The sequence below is a fragment of the Pan troglodytes genome, chromosome 12, assembly GCF_028858775.2.
Source record: "Pan troglodytes isolate AG18354 chromosome 12, NHGRI_mPanTro3-v2.0_pri, whole genome shotgun sequence".
Lineage (NCBI taxonomy): Eukaryota > Metazoa > Chordata > Mammalia > Primates > Hominidae > Pan > Pan troglodytes.
In genome coordinates this window covers 53173760-53195894 of record NC_072410.2, presented here as the reverse complement: position 1 = coordinate 53195894, position 22135 = coordinate 53173760, and the positions used below count along the sequence as shown (strand labels likewise).

Here is a 22135-nt window from a genome sequence, read left to right as displayed (position 1 = left end):
CAACAAAAGTTCAGACAAAAGTAGAAAGGCTTTGGAATTGGCAGATGGAAGTCACTGGAGACTTACGTGAGAGTAGTTTCACAGAACGGATGGGATGGTGGTGAGAATGAAACTGGACTTGCAATGAATGAGAGTTGAGCAAGTAGGGCCAGGGTCTACAGATTACTCTTGCAGAACATTTGTGCCTAAGGCAGCAGCATTGAGGGGAAAGGGTGTTTAGAATGGGAGAAAACTGAGCACCAGAAAGAGGAAGAAGCCAAGAGAAGAGAGCTTTAAGATACAGGACAGGATGATGATAATTGACGGAAAAAGTCCTATAAGTAGAAGGGTGGGATTAAGAGTACTGTTCAAGGGACTGGTCTTAGGGTAACTTTTTTTTTTCCCCCTGGCAAGCAGGAAGGAGGCAAGGATGGCTGTGCATGCTGGTTTAAGGCAGAAGAAAAAGAGAACTCAAATGAGTTTGTATCTGTTGTTTTATTTTTGGTAGAGAACAAGGTCATTTCCTAAATGTATAGGAATGACAAAGAAGTTTGATGAGACAAAAGACTTACAGCATCTGCTTTGGATAATACATAAGGGAGATGATGAAGCTGACACACAATCTCTATAATTCAAGTTTTTCCCAAACAGAAAATGATTTTGGGACTCACATTTTAGTGGCCTATCCTTCCCTCTGCTTTCCCATCTCATCATCAACCCATCTAGAACTCATTTCCATTTACACATTCCTGAAAGTAGGAAGAACTGGAGAGAAGTTCTTTGAAACCAAAATAAGGATCATATCCTCCAAATATTCAAAGATGAATGAAAGACTCATATCCCTAAATTTAACTATTTGAAAAAGAATCAGCAATGTTGCCTCTGAGTTGGTCTCATACTAAGAGGAATAATAAAGCATCTGGAAAAAAGCAACAAAATATTGGTAGAACCATGCTATGGTTTGAAGGCTTGTGTCCCCTCCAAAATTCATGTTAAAACTTAAATCCCCAATGCAATAGTATTAACAGGTGGGGCCTTTAGGAGGTGATTAAGTCATGAGGGCAGAGCCCTCATCTGCTGGTTAATAAACTATTACCAGAAGGTAAGGAAATAAGGAGCTTGCTCCAGGACATAAATCAATCAAATCACTAAGCTCTCTTTTCTCCCCCCAGCAAGATCTTACCTGTGAGGGAAGCAGTTCATTGATTTATATTATGGCACAAGATCCTTTGAGTGGCATCAGTACATTTATACTCAACTGATTTTTGACAAGGGTGCCAAGACAATTCAATGGGTGAAAAATGGTCTTTTTTAAAAGTAGTGCTGGGACAAGTGGGAATTATTTGGATCCCTACCTCACACCATATACAAACATTAACTCAAAATGGATCAAAGAACTAAAAATTCCTCAAAGAAAACATACGTGCAAATCTTTGTGACTTTAGATGAGGCAATGGGTTCTTAGATATGACACTTAAAGCTCAAGCAATCAAGCAAAAAGCAATAAATTGCACTTTATTGAAATTAAAAACTTGTGTTTCAAATGGCACTATTAAGAAAGTCTAAAAACAACATATAGAATGGAAGAAAATATTTACAAATCATACATCTGATAAGGATTTAGTGTCCAGAATATGTGAAGAACCCTTACAACTCAACAACCACAAAAAAGACAACAAAATGTAAAAATTAGCAAAGGATCTGAATAGATATTTTTCCAAAGAGCATATACAAATGCCCGAAAGTATATGAAAAGATGATCAGCATAATCAATCATTAGGGAAATATAAATAAAAAATCACAGTGAAATACCATTTCACACCCACTAAGATGGCTATAATAAAAAACAAATAATAAAAAATATTGGCAAGGAGGCGAAAATTGGAATCCTTGTATATTACTAGTAGAAATATAAAATGATGCAGCTACCAAAACAGTCTGACAGTTCCTCAAAAAGTCAAGTTATCATATGACCTAGCAATTTCACCCAAGAGATGTGAAAATATTATATGCACACAAAAATTTCTACACAAATGTTCATAGCAACATTATTCACAATAGCCAAAATGTGAAAATAACCCAATTCCATCAACTGATAAATGAATAAATAAAATGTGGTACATTCATACAACAGAATATCACAAGCCACACAATGGAATGAAGTATTGATACATGCTATGACATGTATCAAGGACATGTTTTTAAGGATGAACCTTAAAAACAATATGCTAAGTGAAAACAGACACAAGAGGTCAAATATTGTATGAGTCAATTTATATGAAATATCTAGAATATGCAGTAAAAACATGAGTGGTTATCAGGGGCTGTGGAGAGGGGGAATAAGGAAAGACTGCTAACAGGCTGGAAGTTTCCTTCAGGGGATAAGAAAAAAGTGTTCTAAAATTAGATAGTGGTGATGGTTGCACAATCTTGTGAATAAACTAAAAATCACTGGACCGTATGCTTTAAAAGGGTAAATTTTATCTCAATTTGTATACACACAAAAGTAACATGACAGACTGGGAGGAAAATAGATTTTTTCTAAGTCAACACACAGGAGGAGAAAAGCATAAGGAAAAAAAGATCCTTTGAGTAACACTGATCTAGAGCAACCAGGCAGCCCATATCCGAATCCCCACTACAGCCTTTTGACAAGCTTTCTTTCTTTTCTTTTCTTTCTTTTTCTTTGTTTTTTCTTTCTTTCCTTCTTTTTCTTTCTTTTTTCCTTTCTTTTTCTTTCTCTCTCCTTCCTTTCTCTCTTTCTCCTTCCTTCCTTCCTTCTTTCTCTCTCTCTTCCTTCCTTCCTCTTTCTTTCTTTTCTTTCTTTCTTTCTCTCTCTCTCTCTTTTTCTTCCCCTTCCTTCCTTCCTTCTTTTCTTTTGAGACAGTCTTGCTCTGTCACCAGGCTGGAGTGCAGTGGCACAGTCTTGGCTCACTGCAACCTCCGCCTCCTGGGTTCAAGTGATTCTCCTGCCTCAGCCTCCCAAGTAGCTGGGACTACAGGCATGCACCACCACACCCAGCTAATTTTTGTATTTTTAGTAGAAACAGGGTTTCACCATCTTGGCCAGGATGGTCTCGATCTCTTGACCTCGTGATCCACCTGCCTTGGCCTCCCAAAGTGCTGGTACTACAAGCGTGAGCCACCACGCCCGGCCAACAAGCTGTTTTCTTAGAATAATGCCACTTCCTTAGGCCCTCAGCCAATCTACAGACAGCCCTCACCCGTTAGACAGTTCTTCCTTACCTATCTGGAATCTTCCACCTCCTGATTTTCTAGATTGTCCTCTCCAGAGCAAAATTAGCAAGTCTAGTCTATTTTTCCACTTTCTAAACAGGTAAGGCTGGGCTCGGTGGCTCACACCTGTAATCCCAGCACTTTGGGAGGCCAAGGTGGGTGGATTACCTGAGGTCAGGAGTTCGAGACCAGCCTGACCAACATGGTGAAACCGCGTCTCTACTAAAAACATAAAAATTAGCCAGGCGTGGTGGCATGCGCCTGTAGTCCCAGCTACTTGGGAGGCCGAGACAGGAGAATTGCTTGAACCCAGGAGGCGGAGGTTGCAGTGAGCCGAGATTATGCCACTGCACTCCAGCCTGGGTGACAGCGTGAGACTCAGTCTCAAAAATAAATAAATAAATAAAAAGTAAAATATAATAAACAGGTGAAATAGCATTATTTAGACTGAGTGTTCTTTTCTCCATGTGAAACATCCCCTCTTTCTCTGACATGGTTTTTAAGACCATTTTGGCTGCTCCTATGTTTATATGCTTTGCTCTGCTACATTCTTTTTATAAGAATGGCCCCAGGAAATGAATGAAATACTCCAGGCTTGGTCTGACTCATGCAGAGTAGACCAGCACTATCACCTTCTATAATTCTATTAATGCAGCTAAACATTACATTCTTTTTGTCTTTTGGCACCCACATCATACTATACATGCATTCTGAATTAATTGACCACTTAAATACCTAAGTCTTTTCCACTCATGCTGCTTTTAATCTCTGCCTCCCAAGAACTATGCTTGTAAAGTTGATTAGAATAAAATTTCAAGTGTATGATCTTACCTTATTATTTCATTTCATTAGAATCAGTCCACTGCTCCAATTTGTAAGAACCATTTTGGAGCCTGATTCTATGACTCAATGCAGTTATTACATCTTCCAACTTTATAAAGGCACATAATTGATCAATGTATCTTCTATTTCTTTAAACGAGTTATTTGTTAAATGTAAAATAACATAAAATTAATGGTAAGCCACAATGCTTTCTTTTTAGAAAGTTTCCTCCAGATTAATATCAAACCACTTATCAGAAACCTTTATAACCAGTAGCAATCCAGCCTAGACTCTTCGTTTTGCTGACAGATGTCTGGTGAGTGTCCTTATCAAAACACCTGGCCAAAGTCCACAGATACTGGATCTACTGCACCGCACTGAGCTCTCTATCCAGACATCTTCCCAAAGGAGAACAGGATGTTGTTATGACATGGTTTGTTCTTATTGAATCTGAAGGCTCTCTGGATCTCTGCTTACTCATCCAAGTAACTATAAAACAGCTTAAAATGTCATTTTTTTTTCTGAGATGGTATTTTGCTCTGTCACCAGGCTGGAGTGCAGTGGCGCAATCTCAGCTCACTGCACCCTCTGCCTCCCAGCCTCAAGCGATTCTCCTGCCTCAGCCTCCCAAGTAGCTGGGATTATAGGCGTGCACCACCATGCTCAGCTAATTTTTGTATTTTTAGTAGAGATGGGGTTTCACCATGTTGGCCGGGATGGTCTCATCTCTTGACCTCATGATCCGACCGCCCAAAGTGCTGGGAGTATAGACGTGAGCCACTGCGTGCCCGGCCTCTTTTTTTTTTTATTTTAAAATTTTTATTTATTTATTTAGACAGAATCTTGTTCTGTCGCCCAGTCTGGAATGCAGTGGCACAATCTTGGCTCACTGCAACCCCCACCTCCCCGGCTCAAGTGATTCTCTTGCCTCAGCCTCCTGAGTAGCTGGGATTACATGTGTACACAATCACGCCCAGCTAATTTTTGTACTTTTAGTAGAGACAGGGTTTGGCCATTTTGGACAGGCTGGTCTCAAACTCCTGACCTCAAATGATCCACCCTCCTCGGCCTCCCAAAGTGCTGAGATTATAGGCGTGAGCCACAGTGCCCGCCGTCATTCATTTTTAAAGTGTGTAATATATTAACATTCAAATAGTTCATAATACTAGACAATTTTTTTCCTACTCCAAACCCCATCCCCTATAGTGAACCACATTTATTGTTTCTTTCTTTCATGCTTCCTGTGTTTTTTTTCAGGCAAATTCAAACAATTATGTATTATGTATACACACACACACACACACACCCCAACTTTCTTACACAAAAGATATAATCAAAGCATCTTTGAAAATAATCTGTGTTCTCACTTATAAATGGAAGCTAAATGATGAGAACACATGGACACATAGCGGGTAACGACACACACTGGGGCCGGTGGGGGTGGTGGAGGGAGAGAGAGCATCAGGAAGAATAGCTAATGGATACTGGGCTTAATACCTAGGTGATGGGTTGTTATGTGCAGCAAACCACCATGGCACACGTTTACCTATGTAACAAACCTGCACATCCTGTACATGTACCCTGGAACTTAAAAGTTGAAGAAAAAAATAAAATAATCTGTTCCAGATTCTTGTCCCAGAACAATCCTGAGCTTCCTACTGTACAGGATCTATCTTCCACCCTTTGTAGAATAAGAAATCATTTGCCTGCTTTGAATCATCTGATCTCTTCGAAGCAAATCCTCAAACATCACTGGTGGCAGCTTACTGTCCTCATTATCAAGCTCAATGAGGATGTAATCCATCTGGGCCAGGGGATGTGAACACAGAATAGCCTTGACACATCTGGAGCTGTAGCTATTTCCTATCACTGTTCTTACCCCTTTAGGTCTGAAGATAATTAATCTTTTCCTGCTTTCAGGCAAAGGGATCAGAAGTCCAAAACCTACCCTCCAAATGTCCATCAGAAGTCAGATCCCTTCGACTCTATCAGAGCACACATCCCATATGGATCAAAGAACTCAGACAAGACTCCAGTACATGGTGGACAGCATTTATCAAAATAAAACGTGAAACCACTCAGTGAAACCGCTAACAGTTCTCTTTGCGTTTGGATGCAACGTGCCCGTTGTTCCGCCACTGGAAGTAGAGAGGAATCTGCTTCTTTGAGTATGAACACCCAAACCTCAGCATATTACACAGCATGTTACATCTTCTGATTCCCTTCACAATTCTTAGAGTCACTGAGAGAGGTAGGGCTGGGGTTATGGCTTCTATCTGACAGAAGTCTGAGACTTAGTGGGCTTAAAAATGTTACATAGGACTTCAGATTTAAAACAGTAAGAAATAAAAAAAAAAAGTGGGAAAATTCAGTCCATTTTAAAACTTATTTAGCTACAGTAATCAAGGCTGTGTGGTATTGGTAGAAGGATAGGTACATAGATTAATGGAAGGGAATAGAGAATAGAGAAAGGCCTGGAAATGGACCTTCACAATTAAGTTCAACTGATTTTTAACCAAGATATTAAATGACAGCCTTTTCAATAAATGGTACTAAGAGCAATTAGATATCCATAAGGAAAAAATGAACCGCAACCTAAGACTCATTATGCAAAAATTAAGTCAAAATGGCTAGCTGCAGTGGCTCAAGCCTGTAATCCCAGCACTTTGGGAGGCTGAGGCAGGCAAATCACTTGGGTCAGGAGTTGAGGACCAGCCTGGCCAACATGGTGAAACCCCATCTCTACTAAAAATACAAAAATAACTGGGCATGGTGGCACGTACCTGTACTCCCAGCTACTCGGGAGGCTGAGGCAGGAGAATTACCTGAACCTAGGAGGCAGAGATTGCAGTGAGCCGGGATTGCACCACTGCACTCCAGCCTAGGCAACAGAGCAAGAAGACTCCGTCTCAAAAAAGAAAAAAAAAAACTCAAAATGGCTCATAGGTTTAAATGTAAGACTATAAAACTTTAAAGAAAATCTTCAGAATTGAGAGCTAGGCAAAGATTTCTTAGGTTTGACACCAAAAGCACAATCCATAAAAAGAACAATTGATAAACTGGACTCATCGAAATTAAAAATAAAACAAAAACAAAAAAGATCTTAGAGATTTAAAAGTCTGGTAAATAAATTTCATCAGGATGGTTGGAATATAGAGGTGAGGAAATCTGGAATGTGGAGCAAAATGACAAAGAAATATAAAAAGAAGGAAGAAAACAAGAAAATTAGAAAATCAATTCAGGAGAACCAATATCCAAATTATAGAAATTTCAGAAAAAGGGGGAAAAAATGAAACAAAAAATCCCCCAGAATGCAAGGATATGAGTTTCTAGATTGAAAGGGACCACAAACACCTACCATAATAAATAAATGCATACACAAAGGCATATCATTAAATTTCAGAACATTAGAAACAAAGAGAAAATTTGTAAATTTCCTGGTAGAATATATGGGTCACTCCCAACGGACTAGGTATTAGAATGACTTAGGATTTCCCAAGAGCAACACTGAAAGCTAAAATATAGTAGAATGGTGCTTTAAAAAATCTAAATGAAATGATTTCCAACTCAGAATTCTGTACTCAAACTATGATGTGCGAACATAAAATAAAGATACTTCTAGAATTGAAAGTTGTTTTTTTTTTTTTTTTTTTTTTGAGACGGAGTCTAGCTCTGTCACCAGGCTGGAGTGTAGTGGCGTGATGTTGGCTCACTGTAACCTCCGCCTTCTGGGTTCAAGCGATTCTCCTGCCTCAGCTTCCTGAATAGCTGGGATTACAGGCACGCACTGCCATGCCCAGCTAATTTTTGTATTTTTAGTAGATAAGGGTTTCCACCATGTTGGCCAGGATGGTCTCCATCTCCTGACCTCGTGATCTGCCCACCTTGGCCTCCCAAAGTGCTGGGATTACAGGCATGAGCCACCGTGCCCGGCCTAGACCTGAAAGTTCAAAAAAATTTATCTACCATGTATCAAAAAGCTACTGAGGCTGGGCATAGTGGCTCATGCCCGTAATCCCAGCACTTTGGGAGGCTGAGATGGGAGGATCACTTGAGCTCAAGAGTGTGAGACCAGCCTGGGCAACATAGCAAGACCTTGTCTCTAAGGAAAAAAAAAAAAATAGCTGGGTCTGGTGGCATGTGCCTATAGACCCAGCTAGTGGGGAAGCTGAGGTAGGAGAATTGCTTGAGACCAGGAGATGGCGGCTGCAGTGAGCTATGATTGTGCCATTACGCTCCAGCTTGGGTAACTGAGACCCCATCTCAAAAGAGAAAAAAAAAAAAAGATACTGGAGGATCGGCTCCAACAAAATGAGGAAGTTAGCCAAAAAAGGAATTACGGGTTCTAACAAAAAAGAGAGGCAAAGGAAATGTCCAGGAAATTCCAAGATTCGACTGTAAATTAGTCAGAGAATAACCAGCCGAGGTTCCTCAGTCAGAAGACTGAGGGAGAAATCTTGAAGATGATAAAACAGACACCATTAAATGCGTCTAAAAAATTCAAAAAATGGTTTACACAACTTAAGGAAAATTGGGAATTAAACTGTTAAAAAGTACAAAGAAAACTCAGACCAAGAGAGGAAAAACAAGACAATTAATAATTTTAGTGAAAGCAAAGTTACATAGGAAAGGCATAGGAATCATAGTCCACCAGGAATTCAGTTGAAATAGTTTTCTTATATAATAATGTAAAAACTAATATTCATATAAACAACATATTGCCAAAGTTTACTGGTGTTTTCAAAGAATGGAACATGAGAATACTGCAAGTATTTGGGGAGAGAGGCAAGCAGCAAGTAAGTGACAGTTACGTCTTTACTTCCCATAGGAGATAATGCCTAAAATGGAAGAAAAATCAAGAACTAGCAATATTAGCATGTTATTTAGAAAGACATCAAAAGAATCACCTAAAGTGGTTGCCGCTGGGACCTTGTAATGGCATAGGAGTTCCCCTTGGGGAATTGCTTGACGTTTTTTGTAACAAGCTTAGTTCACCTATTTGAATATTAAAGCTTTAAAAGAATATAAACTAAAAACAAAACTCTCACAGCTAATACGCGTCTGGGCCAAAACTTGAACCTGTGTGATGTAACTCTTAATCAGGCCCATTAATTTGTGAGCTCCTCATGGGCCTGTGCTTCTTAGTTCCTCCACTACAATGCCTGCCTAGCCCAAGTAAGCGCTCAGTGTGTTTTTAAATAAGGAGGAGAAAGTGAAATCATGGGATTGCTTTTGTAACACAAGTAAATGAGCAAGAAGGGCATTCCAGATAGAGGAAACAGCAGAAGCAAAGACAGGAAACAAAGCGTGTGAGAGCTGAACAAGCATGGGCAAGGAGGGAGGAAGACAAATAATGAGAAGCAGCCAGAAAACCCACTGCGTGTGTGAAGGAAGATACAGCAAGAACAGGAATCTGGAGCTATGTGCAGGGGAGTGGAAGGCATCGGTGCCTTACAGACAGGCCCACGTGGTCTTGACTGTATGTATATGGCCCTTGGGAGTTGGCTGGTTTGTTATGCAGTGCTGACAGTTCCTTCCCAAATAGTTTTGGCTTTCTAAAATCTAGAGTAGTGCCAGGCTCTCTAACACTCTGAGTACTTTCAGAAGTCCAACTGCAGCCTAACTAGTTACTCTAAGCAGCCACTGAAAAGGCCACATAGGGTGAACAGGGGCAAGCAGAGCCTGATGGGATACCTACAATGCCACCCTCTCCATTGTTGGATCCCTTTCTGCTCTTTAAAAAGCATTAAAATCCAGGGCATAAAAGGAATCATCATCTCTAGGTGAACATATGTATCTGCTATTACCATTATTCAAATACTAATTTCTTCCAAAGTTTATTAAGCATTTACTTCATGTCAAGCAGTATGTTGGAGCATACAATTTCTGATTTTAAATAACTTACTTCCTGATAGCAGAACTGCTTACAATATAACAGGTTAAGCAATATAATTGGTATAAAACAAAAGCACTGTGGAAGCACAAAGGAATAAAAGGCTATATATTCAAAGTTTCTTATGTATAATTATATATAATATTACATATTATTATATTATTAGGTATAATATTATGTATAATGTCAAACAGAGGTAAAAGAAAGATGCTACTCTAACAAATTCCCATATACTCATAATTCTGCTTTGATCACCATCAACTCTTGACCAATCTTATTTATCTTCTAAACCCACTCATTGTTCTAAGGACATTATATTATTTCCTCCATATATATTTCAGCATGGACTCTTTCTTTAAACATATAAATCTGCATCTTGAAAAATGAGTAAGTTTTAAGAATTGAAGTCTAATTAACATAACAAAATGTGCAGATTTTAAGGTGTTCAATTGAGTTCTGACACATATATACCCTGTGTAACCACTATCTAAAACAACACACAGAACATTTCCACGGCCTAGAAAGTCCCCGTATACCCATTTCTAGTCAACTTCCCACCCCTGAATAACCACGTTCTGATTTCTATCTCCACAGATAATGTTGCCTGTTCTCGGACTTCTATAAATAGATTCATAGAGTATATATGAGGTTTCTAGGTTTTGGTCTAGGTTTCCAGGCCAAAAAAGGGGGAAAGCATTCCAGGTCGAAAGAACTACATGTAAAAATATTAAGTTGTATAAGGATATGTTCACAGGATTTTGAAGAGCTCAGGAGGGTTGAACTGAGACTGGGGATTGGTAACAGAGAGAGAGAGAGACAAGACCAGAAGAAGAGGCTCATTGGAAAGTTAGGCTTTCTGGATTAAATATCACAGTTAATTTCTGGGAACCATGTTGTTAAGTAAGCTTTTCCCAATGCCCAAAATGACTTTTCTGACCTAAAAACTGGTCAGTTCTCTCAAAATGCTCCTTTTTCCTCTGCCCTCCAGCTGAGAGTGACCAAGGCAAGGGCGGTGTCCTATATCCCATGGCTGTTGAGTCCCATTTTGTACAGAGGCCTCTGTACCATCTCAGGGAAGGGAACAAACCCCGTTTGGCTTTCTTATGAGAGGGTACAATCTCTGCCTCCATTTTAAATAGTCCCAAGTCCAAGGGGCAGCCTTACCATTATCTGGATTTCTCTCTTGCACACCTGGAGATCATGCTCATTGTTGACAAACATGCGTTTCAAGGCACATTTCATCCCATTGCTTGTCCTCACCAGAAATACAATAGCAAATCCACCTGTGAGAGAAACACACACAAGCTCTTTTGAGTCAATGTTCAAAAAGTCAGCCACATGACTGTGGTGGCTGGAGGTTGCCACTGTCACTGCTAATGGTACTAATGCCACTGCCAGCCAGCCTTTAGGGCTAGCCTGTTGTAGAACACATTCTTAGATTCTCAGAACTCGGAGATATTACTTGTGGGAGTGGGTGGCAAGAGTCAGAGAAATTGTTCCCAAACACCTATCTTAGGATAACAAAAGAATAGTAATTATTTTCCAAATAACCTACAAATAAACAGATAAATGGGTAGTACTACATTACAAGTACTATCCTATGTCCTTTTTTTTTTTTTTTTTGAGACAGGGTTTCCCTCTGTGGCCCAGACTGGCATGAAGTGGCGTGATCACTGCTCACTGCAGCCTCGACCTCCTGGGTTCAATCGATCCTCCCACCTCAGCCTCCCGAGTAGCTGGGATTACAGGTGTACACCACCACTCCTGGCTAATTTTTATACTTTTTTGTAGAGAAGTGCTTTTGCTATGTTGCCCAGGCTAGTCTCAAACTCCTGGGCTCCCACCTTGGCCTCCCACAGTGCTGGGATTACAAGCATGAGCCACTGTACCAGCCCTGTCTTGGGTATTTTGATGCTCTTGTTTAATTCTTAACACAGTTCTGTGAGATTGGGTGTTATTTTCCCCTTTAAACAATTACCAGCTGAAGAATACAGAGGCTCAAAGACATCTGATTCAAACCAAAAACATTTTTAAAAGCATAAGTGGAGCACACTTTCCCTCATACCAGAGAGGCTAGGAAATTATTTCACTAATTTCTATTATAAATAGTTGTCAATTAATTTCAAGAATCTCCTCTTCTTTTCTTCTCATCCTATCACTCAATTCGAATCTAGAAACAGACCTAAAGATTCTTCCGGACCTCCCTACCTCCTGGGCTGTTGAGAAGATACATGATAAGGGTAAGAAAGTGCTATTCCACAGAGCATACACAAGGCAAGTATGACAATTATTGGGGAGACTTTTTAATGTCCACACTGACCTTTCTCTAAAAGACAGTTCACAATTCATTAATAGAAATATATAAGCCAGGTGTGGTGGCTCATGCCTGTAATCCCAGAACTTTGGGAGGCCGAAGCAGGCAGATCGCTTGAGCTCAGGAGTTCAGGACCACCCTTGGCAACATGGCGAAACCCTGTCTCTACAAAAAATACAAAAATTAGCGAGGCATGGTGGGCGCACACCTATGGCCCAGCTACTTGGAAGGCTGAGGTGGGAAGGATGGCTTGAGCCTGGGAGGTGGAGGTTGCAGTGAGCTGTGACTGCGCCACTGAACTCCAGCCTGGGTGAAAGAGACCCTGTCTCAAAAAAAAAAAAAAAAAAAAAAATGTATATAACTCTACAGGAATTCTCAAGTGCTCTAAATTTGTTACACCACAGCATCCCCCAAATTCTTAGAACCCTAACCTCATCCTCACTCCTAAAGCACTGTATGAGGTGTTCAATGCCATTGGTGACAGGAGTTAGACAAAGTGAGGCAAAGCTGTCAAAGTTGAAGGCTTTGGAGTAAGTAGCAGTTACACTGGACGCTCAGTCCATCTGCCTGCCTTGTACATTGTCATCATTTAGCTTGAATATCCTGTCCATTGACTCTGTTCAGCAAAAAAATCAGTATGCCATTCTTGCACAGAGGTGGTCACTAATTGTATAGAGGTGAACACAGAGGTAAGTCTTCAGTATGGGAATTTGAATTGGGGTTATGACATAGTACCGGGTTAGGAGCCACATGCAAAATTGATACAGATCAATAAACAACCATTACAGAGATCTTAGGCCTCTGAGAAATAAAGCCTCGGGTCCTGATTATGCCCTTCTAATTCCCCCAAGGCTCAGCGGCACTTTAGTACCTGTCTGTTGATGCCCATGGCATTTCCTGCTGTATCTTTACATAGTTATTCTTTTCAAGTTAGCTTGAGTAGGTTTTTGTTCCTTGCAACCATAAAGAGCCTTTATCATAAAGCACTATTGCACGTTTTCATAAAATACATACCTAATTTTGTAAAAAGAAATTTTAATGGGCTTCAGTTCCAAATGTGGACTGTGATAATGATTTACCAGAGACTGCATGTTTGCATATTTCCTGTTACAATGTTCCTCAGTATTCAAATAAACACTAAAATTTATCATATAATCTTTAATTTTAACTGTCATCTCTCTAATCTTTGTACCTCAATAACATTTTCCATTTTCAAAAGTAGCATTGACACTTAGAGGTCTTATCTATCTCTCTCTCTCTCACACACACACACGCACACACACACACACTCTCCTCAATTCTAAAATGCATGTTTTTTACATTTTGCTTTTTAGGGTATCAGAATGTCTTGTAATAAAAATGTGCATTTAATGCAGTAGTATTTATCTTTTCTTTCCCCCACCCCCTGCCAAAGTTATTAAATCCATGATGTTATCTTATAATTAATCAGAATTGAGGAAAATAGTAGTGTAAATTACAAAATTTCTATGTATGTTCATAATTGTTTTGTAAATAGTATAAGTAGGATTCACTTCATTGATATTTAGAATTTTTTAAAAAATCACAGAACTACAGACTTCACAAGAGTGGCACTCCTAGAGAGTATTAAGTCCAAGTGTTTTGCTTTATGCATAGACAAACCAAGAGAGGCTTAGGAGTCCCATGGCTAGTTATGGGCAGAAGGTGGGGTGGTTCTCTCTCCTATAAAAACCATGTGATACCCTTACCCTTTAGGTAATAAGGAAACAGCTGACAATGTTGTGAAACAAAAGGTGGGAACAGGTATTTCCTACAGTTCAATGATGCCCGTCACTGCTGAAGGACAAGGCAATTCTTTCAGATGCTGCAATTTGAGATAACTACCACCAGATGGGAGCAGTGTAGTTTTCTTTGTAGGTAGCAAAATGACCTTTACAGCCAGGACTGAAGAAATGGGTCAGTCGCCTACCATGCAATCCAGTAAGCACAATGGCTGACAAGAGCCAGCCCAGATTCTCAAAGCCTATGACCATGATAAATCTAAAAGCAAATCAGTGAATCACTTTACTTAACACAGATGAAGCCACATTGTCAAGCATCTATGCCTATAAAAGGGCTTATCTGCAGATGAGAAGCATTTAAATCACGAGATCAAAATCCACGCCTAACAGGACTTGTCAGTCTAAAGATGTTGGTCACTATCACTGTGTAGTTGGCCAAATGGAGATGTAAACTAGGTTAGAAGAGAGGAGATTGTGCCATTCAAGGTACTTCTCGTGCACAGCCCTGTCTGTCACACGGATCAGGGTGATGAGATTCTCAGCCAGAGCTTAAGAGGGTTCAGGCTATTACGGAAGGAGGCTGTCAACAGAGAAGACTGTCAATAGAGATGTTTATTTCAGCCTGAGTTGCATCCCAAGATCTAGATTAAAAGGAAAAACCTAATGGTTTGGACAGAGGTAAGAAAATCTTAACATTCAGTAGCCTGTGTCAGTCTCTCTGCCTACTGGCATTTTTTGAAACACTCAGATAATCTCATCTGTGAATCTATTGAATCATAAAGATAAAAAGGATATGATCTATTATGTGAAGCAAGCAAGTGAAGTAGGCAGGATAATTTTGACACAGACATGCTTTGCCTATTAAATATGTAGGATTTTTTTTCATGTCCAGAAGAAAACATGTTTTCTCCCATTTTCCCTAAAATATATAGCATTTTTGGTCTTTCTCCCCCTAATTGTTGATGGAGATGTGGATGGCTATTTATAGCTCACCATGAGTTTAGAGGTTTTGTCTGTTTGGTTTGCCTCTGGATTGTCATGCCATAAAATAGTGTTTAACACACAGTGAGCATTCAATAATGAACTAACTCTCTACTTAAGGTTTCTACAGAAGACAGAAAAGGCTACATACAGATAGTAGCAGAGAATATGGGAAACGAATGTGATGGCTCATGTAACGGGATGGCCACCATGCAACTCCAGATCATTGTTGCCATGTGGGAATATGGACCTGGTTTTGTCGGATCTGCTAATTTCTAAAGATGAGCTAGAAACCCAAAATTGTATGTGAAATCTCCACATTTAAACACTGGCAACAAGTCACCTTTTAAATTAATGCTGTTCAGGTCACCATAGCACAGAGGCCAAAGAAAACACATCTGAAAAGCTTTAGATAATCTCCGAGCCTCCAGTTTTCTATGTCTGATCTAGTCTAACACCTTCATTTTACTCAAAGCCAAGAAGGGGAAGTGACACAGCTCATGTTCCACAAAGTTAAAAGATGATTTGCAAATGAATTCCAACATATATATAAATATTAGCTCAGACATTCATCACCACAGTTCTTATCTTTCTTCCCTCAAGATGAGTTTACGGAATACTCCTCCCACCCAGCATGTGTATACGACTTATTTTAAAGGCATTTCAAAATAAATTATTTCATTTGTATTCACACAATGACTGAATAAGGTAGGCGAGCAACCTATCATATTCATTTTCCCAACAGGAAAGACACGCAGAAAGATTAAGTTCCTTTCACAAGAATGCACAGAGCTAGTTGGTGGCAGAGTTCAGATAAGATCCCTCATCTTTAGAAATTTTTATTTTTATATCAACTTCACATATTATACAATCCACCCATTTTAAGTGTACAGTTTGATGAGTTTTCGCAACTGTATATACCCACACGAGTGGCTGTGGCGACAGCCAATCCATCACTGCAGATAGTTCTTCAGGTACCTTTGCAGACAATCTCCCCTCCCCTCCCTCACCACCCCGTGTATTAAATAACTTTGGATCTGCTTTCCATCCCTATAGTTTTGCTTGCTCTAGAATAAATGGAATCCTACAGTATACACTGCTTTGGTCTGGCTTCTTTCATGCAGCATAACATTTCTGAGATTCATCTTCATCGTTCCATGTAGTTTTTGTTTTTTTGGTCAACTAGTATTCCATTGTATACATATTCCACAATTAGTTTCTTCATTCACCTGTTGAAGGACATGTGAATTTTTTCTAGCTTTCGGGTATTATGAATTAAACATTCATACAGAAGTCTTTTTTATGGACATAGATAATTATTTCTCCTAGGTATGTACCCAGGAATGGAATTGTTGGGTCATACGCCAAGCGACTATTTCCCTTTATGTATAAGAAACTGCCAAGCAGTACTCCACAGTGGTTGTGCTATTTTACACTCCCAACAGCCACATACGAGAGTTCTGGTTGTTCCACATCCTTACCAACACTTGGTGCTGTATTTTTCATTTTAGCTATTCTAGTGGGTGTGTAGTGACATCTTGTTGTGGTTTTAATTTGCACTTCCCTATAGATCCTTCAACATTTAAACTCCTAGGATTAGCTGCTTCCCATCACTTTCCTGATAAAAGGTTTTAATAAGCATAGGATCATGGAGTCACCAATGAAATTACTGAGATAACTTGGACTTCTACCTGCTAAATAAGCAAAGATGACAGAAGTGCCTAGTTCTTTGCTGGGAGAAGACAGTGAGTGAGAATTTGCAATACACAGAGGAGGGTATTACATAAATTCTAAAATCTCTTTTACTTCTGATATCAACATGAGATCATGGTCTTCAGACTTTTAAAAAACAAAGACAGGCCAGACACGGTGGCTCATGTCTGTAATCCCAGCATTTTGGGAGGTCGAGGCGGGCAGATCACAAAGTCAGGAGATCAAGACCATCCTGGCTAACATGATGAAACCCCGTCTCTACTAAAAATACAAAAATTAGCCAGGCGTGGTGGTGTGCGCCTGTAGTCCCAGCTACTCGGAAGCCTGAGGCAGGAGAATTGCTTGAAGCTGGGAGGCGGAGGTTGCAGTGAGCTGAGATTGCGCCACTGCACTCCAGCCTGGGCGACAGAGCGAGACTCCATCTCAAAAACAAAACAAATAAACAGACAAATTAGCCAGGTGCACTGGTGCATGCCTGTAGTCCTAGGTACTCGGGAGGCTGAAGCAGGAGGATCGCTTGGGCCCAGGAGGTTGAGGCTGCAGTGAACTATGATGGCACCACTGCACTCCAGCCTGAGCAACAGAGCGAGACCCTCCCTGTCTGTAGAAAAATAAATAAAGACAAAGATTTAAACACTCTCCTTGGCGGCGTCACCATAATATTCAATTCAGCAATGGGGCTTTGGAAGAAGCAGCAAGTAGTATATCTTCTGGCTCTATATTCAAACACTGAATCATGGTAGAGGGTGCCAAGTCCCAGGGGCTGTTCTGAATGAATCAGGACACCAGTGACTTCCACTTTGCAAGGAAAAGTGAGGGAGGGGAAGGTAAGGTGAGCAGGAAGAGGAGAAACACACCAAAGTGATTATCTGAGAAGTGATGGGAAACAGCTGGGCAGATAATGAGAATGATTAGACTAGGAATATGAGACAAAGAAGCCCATCATGGTGCTGAGACAGGGTTTCTGGGTTTGCTGCCAAAGAGGTTTGCTGGATATTTTAAAATCAGGCCTAGATTCTAGGCACTGAAATCATCAACTGTTTATTTCTTGCAGGTAAAAGGAAACTGCACTCCTAACATAAGTCCTATATACACTTTTGGGAATGAAGTCCACTTGTCTGAGATGGAAAGATGACACAAGCCAAAAGAGCTGGAGGATACCAAATGAAGAAAAATCGCATCCAGGCCCATTTTCTGCTCTTCGTTTTCCAATTTTCTGCCCTACAAACTCTTTGTTTCTCTTTTAAAATAAGGTGAAACTCAACAGATGCTGCTTACTTAAAGCAGAAAACAAGCATAAAATAATAGTCTTCTGAAGCTTTTCTAAGGAATCAGACAGATAATTCAGTTAAAGTGGGTTTCATCCAGGAGACGTAAATGAACACTGAACAAGTTGCTGGATCTCTCTGGCCTTCATTTCCTCATGGGCAGAAATTAAGACTAAATTAGGCCAGGCGCGGTGGCTCACGCCTCTAATCCCAGCACTTTGGGAGGCCGAGGCGGGTGGATCACGAGGTCAGGAGATTGAGACCATCCTAGCTAACATGGTGAAACCCCGTCTCTACTAAAAATACAAAAATTAGCTGGGTGTGGTGGCGCATGCCTGTAATCCCAGCTACTCGGAAGGCTGAGGCAGGAGAATCGCTTGAATCAGGGGGTCGGAGGTTGCAGTGAGCCGAGATCGCGCCACTGCACTCCAGCCTGAGTGACAGAGCGAGACTCCATCTCAAAAAAAAAGAAAAGAAAAGAAAAGAAATTAAGACTAAATGAGTGCTATTTAAACTGGGTTCCTCCAAGCCCTAGGATTACAGAAGGTACTTCAGTGGCTGCACGAGGAAAAACTGACCTCCCTCCCTTACAAGGGTAGGGGGCTCTGTACACTGCTTCCTCCTCACCTTCAAAGTAGCTCTACTTTTAGCTGTGTAATTTTGGAGAAAGGCTAGAAAAAAAAAAAGGAGCAATTCTGCTACAAAGGAGAGAAAAATTTACCCCCCAAATATTCTACAGCTCTAGGTATAAGTATTTTATAAAGACAAAAAGACTACACCACTACAAGTCATGCAAATAGCCCTCACTTACATGCCTACCGAAGGTGTAGATGTGTACAGGCAGCTTTTAGGGAGGGCGCTATGCCCCGCTTCACCTTGAGACATGTAGTATTCCTTTAGAGCCCAACAGGTTAAGTTCGAATCCTGGCTCAGGCAAGCTACAATTTCCCTGAGGCTGTCCTCTCACCTGTCAGGGGCTTTCACTTCATGCTAAAGCCCTTCTTCTGACATGCAGGCTATCTGACCACGTGATTGTCATCAACCAGCCCCTAGGTCGTAGTCCTTCAATCAGGACTGTGCACCAACTCACAATATCCTCCCCACCCCCACTCCTACCTCAAAGCTTTGGGGATGATCAAATGATAAGCAAAGCACCTAGCACACAGAAGGTGTTCCTGCCTTTCCCTTCCACCCCCACCTCCCTGCAAAAACCACTTTGTATTTGTATGATACATTACTTATCATAAAATTCTAAATCTGGAATATCTTCTCGAGATCAAGAGCACAAACCCAAATGCCTGAAGAGCCAGGGAGATCACATAAAGGAGTGACACAGTCCAGCTTTAACGAAACGTATGGAGGGTGTGTGATGACACAGACTCACTGTCAGGAAGATCACAGGGAGGAGTGGGGCCAGTGGCCCTGAGAAAGTTCATGCCCCTGCTCATGGGGCAGCCATTCCTCAATGCCAGCCAATTGCTGTCACGAAGGAACATGGGCTAAGAGTTGTCAAGTCTTTTGACTGCTAAAAACAGCTGGATCTTTAGGTGAGAGCTCCTGATTTAAAAATCAGGCAACAAACTTTAAAAAATCTCTTAAACCTTGTGCAGTTTAATGAAAACACATTTCTAAGCTAGGACTGAACCAGACGGCCCTGCTTCCGTCTTTACAAGGGCCTGTGAAGTCAGCAGGTCATGTACTACAACCTCCACTTGACCAACTGGGAAACTAAAACACAGTGAAAAGCCTAAGCATCCTCCTTAGTACTGCCACTTAGTGGCCGGACCAGGGCTAGACTGCAAGGGTGTCAACTGGTGTCCCCTCTCAAGCTGCTGTCCCCTCCCTGCAGCAGCAGATCATGCAGGAACACCTTCACTCCCAGGGAAGGGAGAAGGGGAAGGGAGAAGAGAAATGGCACAGTGAAAGGCAAGAGGGACTGCCCACAGCTCTGCCTGTCTAGCTGATCAGGTGGGAGAGTGTCCTCTCCACGGTGAGAGCTTGGGTGTACCATTCAGGTGGCAGAGTATCCTCTCCACGGTAAGAACCTGGGTGCACTATTCAGGTGGGAGAGTGTCCTCTCCACAGTTAGAACCTGGGTGCACTATTCAGGTGGCAGAGTGTCCTCTCCACAGTGAGAGCTTGGGTGGACTATTCAGGTGGCAGAGTGTCCTCTCCACAGTGAGCTTGCGTACACTATGCAGGTGGCAGAGTGTCCTCTCCACGGTGAGAGCTTGGGTGGACTATTCAGGTGGCAGAGTGTCCTCTCCACAGTGAGAGCTTGGGTGGACTATTCAGGTGGCAGAGTGTCCTCTCCACAGTGAGAGCTTGGGTGGACTATTCAGGTGGCAGAGTGTCCTCTCCACAGTGAGAGTTCGGGTACACTGTTCAGGTGGGAGTGTGTCCTCTCCGTGGTGAGAGCTTGGGTGGACTATTCAGGTGGCAGAGTGTCCTCTCCACAGTGAGAACCTGGGTGCACTATTCAAGTGGGAGAGTGTCCTCTCCATGGTGAGAACTTGGGTGCTCTATCCACAGCATCTGTGAGCTCCCACAAGGAATGACCCCCAAGAGGCTGATCAACACCCATCCACAACTTACATTGAAGACAACTTTGCCAAAAGCTTCGGAAGGAACAAAAGTTTTCAAAACTCTAGAACAGATGGCAAGGAGCACAGCAAAGTTTTTTCCAGGAGAAAAGGTCAATGCAAAGCATGTGTCAACACTGATTTCAGTGGGGGCTTGGGGTTTGTTTTTTTAATGTCAATCTCTCCTCACTTGCCTCAATTAAAAATCACCATGTGCCAGCTCCTTCTGGAGAACATGTCAAAGCAGTCCTTTCCCCAGGCAGATAGAACACCCAGATGGGGGATGACTTGAGGTTTTCAACTCCCTCTCTCCCCACTCAAGCTGTGGGCACAAAATCAGAGACTGGCAAACGGTGGTGGTTGTGGAGGTGGTACAGAAACATCAACAGAACCCAATCGAGGCCACAGCCCAGGCTGAACATGGCACACTGGCCTGGCTATTGGCTCTTTCTCTCCAGGACTGTTATGATTGATTGGGGAGGATCTCCAGCTCAGGAGGTTCTTTTTGGGGGTTTGGCAAGAGTCTCCCTCCTCCTCTCAAAAATTAATTTTCCAGGAAAAATACTTGCCTGGAACAAAAGGGAAGAGTTTAAGAAATCAAGTTGGTTCACAGATACCAGAGACTTTTTGATTACTGCACCTAGAACCACAGCACACTGGGCCTGGGCTATCAGCTAAGGCTGACCAAGAAAGGGCCTTTCCACAAGCTACCCGCCCCCACCTTTGCCGTACTGCTGCCACAGAGTTAGCTATCTGGCAAATGTAGAGAGATATGCTGAAAGACATCAGAAACTTAATATCATTTGAAACTTCGCAATGGCTTCTCACCCCTCTTAGAATAAAACTCCAAATACTGACCAAGGCCCGCAATTCCCAGAGTGATGTGGTCTCTCTCCAACCTAGCTCATACACCTCCACCTTCCAGTGCTCACTCTGTTCCAGCCACAAGAGCCTTCTTTCTTCTTCAGCATTGCTTATGCTCCAATCTGCCTAAGGATCTTTGCACATGCTTCTCCCTTTGGCCCTTTCACCCCATTCTTGGCCTGAGCCGCTCCTAGTAATTATCCTTCAGATTTCAGGCTAAACGTTACTTCCTTGCTAAGCCTTTCCTGATGGTCCCTGGCCCTCACTCCCATATGATTAAGTTCTTTGGTATACACAGCACCCTCTACTTTCCCTCCAGGACATACCATGAATATAATTAAATACTTATAGGGTAATTCCCGGTTGCATGCCTTCTTCCCCTGTACACTCTAAACTGCACAAGGGCAGGGACGATGACTGATTCACTGTGGCATCTCTGTCACCCAGCACAGTGGCTGCTCCACAGCAGGTTCTCAAGTGTTTGTTATACAATGTGTTTGCCGAGTACCATAAAGGATACCAATAAAAAATTTTAAAAAAACAACAAAACTACAATGACAGCAACAACAAAAACCCTTACCAGACCTTCAGAAGGTTAGAGTCTAGTATGGACTAGAAGGGACATATATTAAGAGAACATCCTCTTGGTGAAAAGGTAGAAAAACCCTGCACTGCTCAGCCTGGCACAACTGAGCAGTGTGAGACAGGACTGAACCCTTCAC

General features: G+C 41.5%; 1 protein-coding gene across 20 annotated transcripts in view; it reads right to left on the bottom strand.

Annotated features, from left to right (window-relative positions):
• The window catches only part of AAK1 (AP2 associated kinase 1), a 186017-nt gene that overhangs the window by 87723 nt on the left and 76159 nt on the right, over positions 1-22135 (bottom strand). For all 20 annotated transcript variants that reach the window (XM_063789761.1, XM_063789756.1, XM_016948680.4 and 17 more), the window contains exon 3: positions 11096-11214. In XM_063789761.1, coding sequence (XP_063645831.1) covers positions 11096-11214 — 119 coding nt within the window. The remainder of the gene's footprint in view (positions 1-11095; positions 11215-22135) is intronic.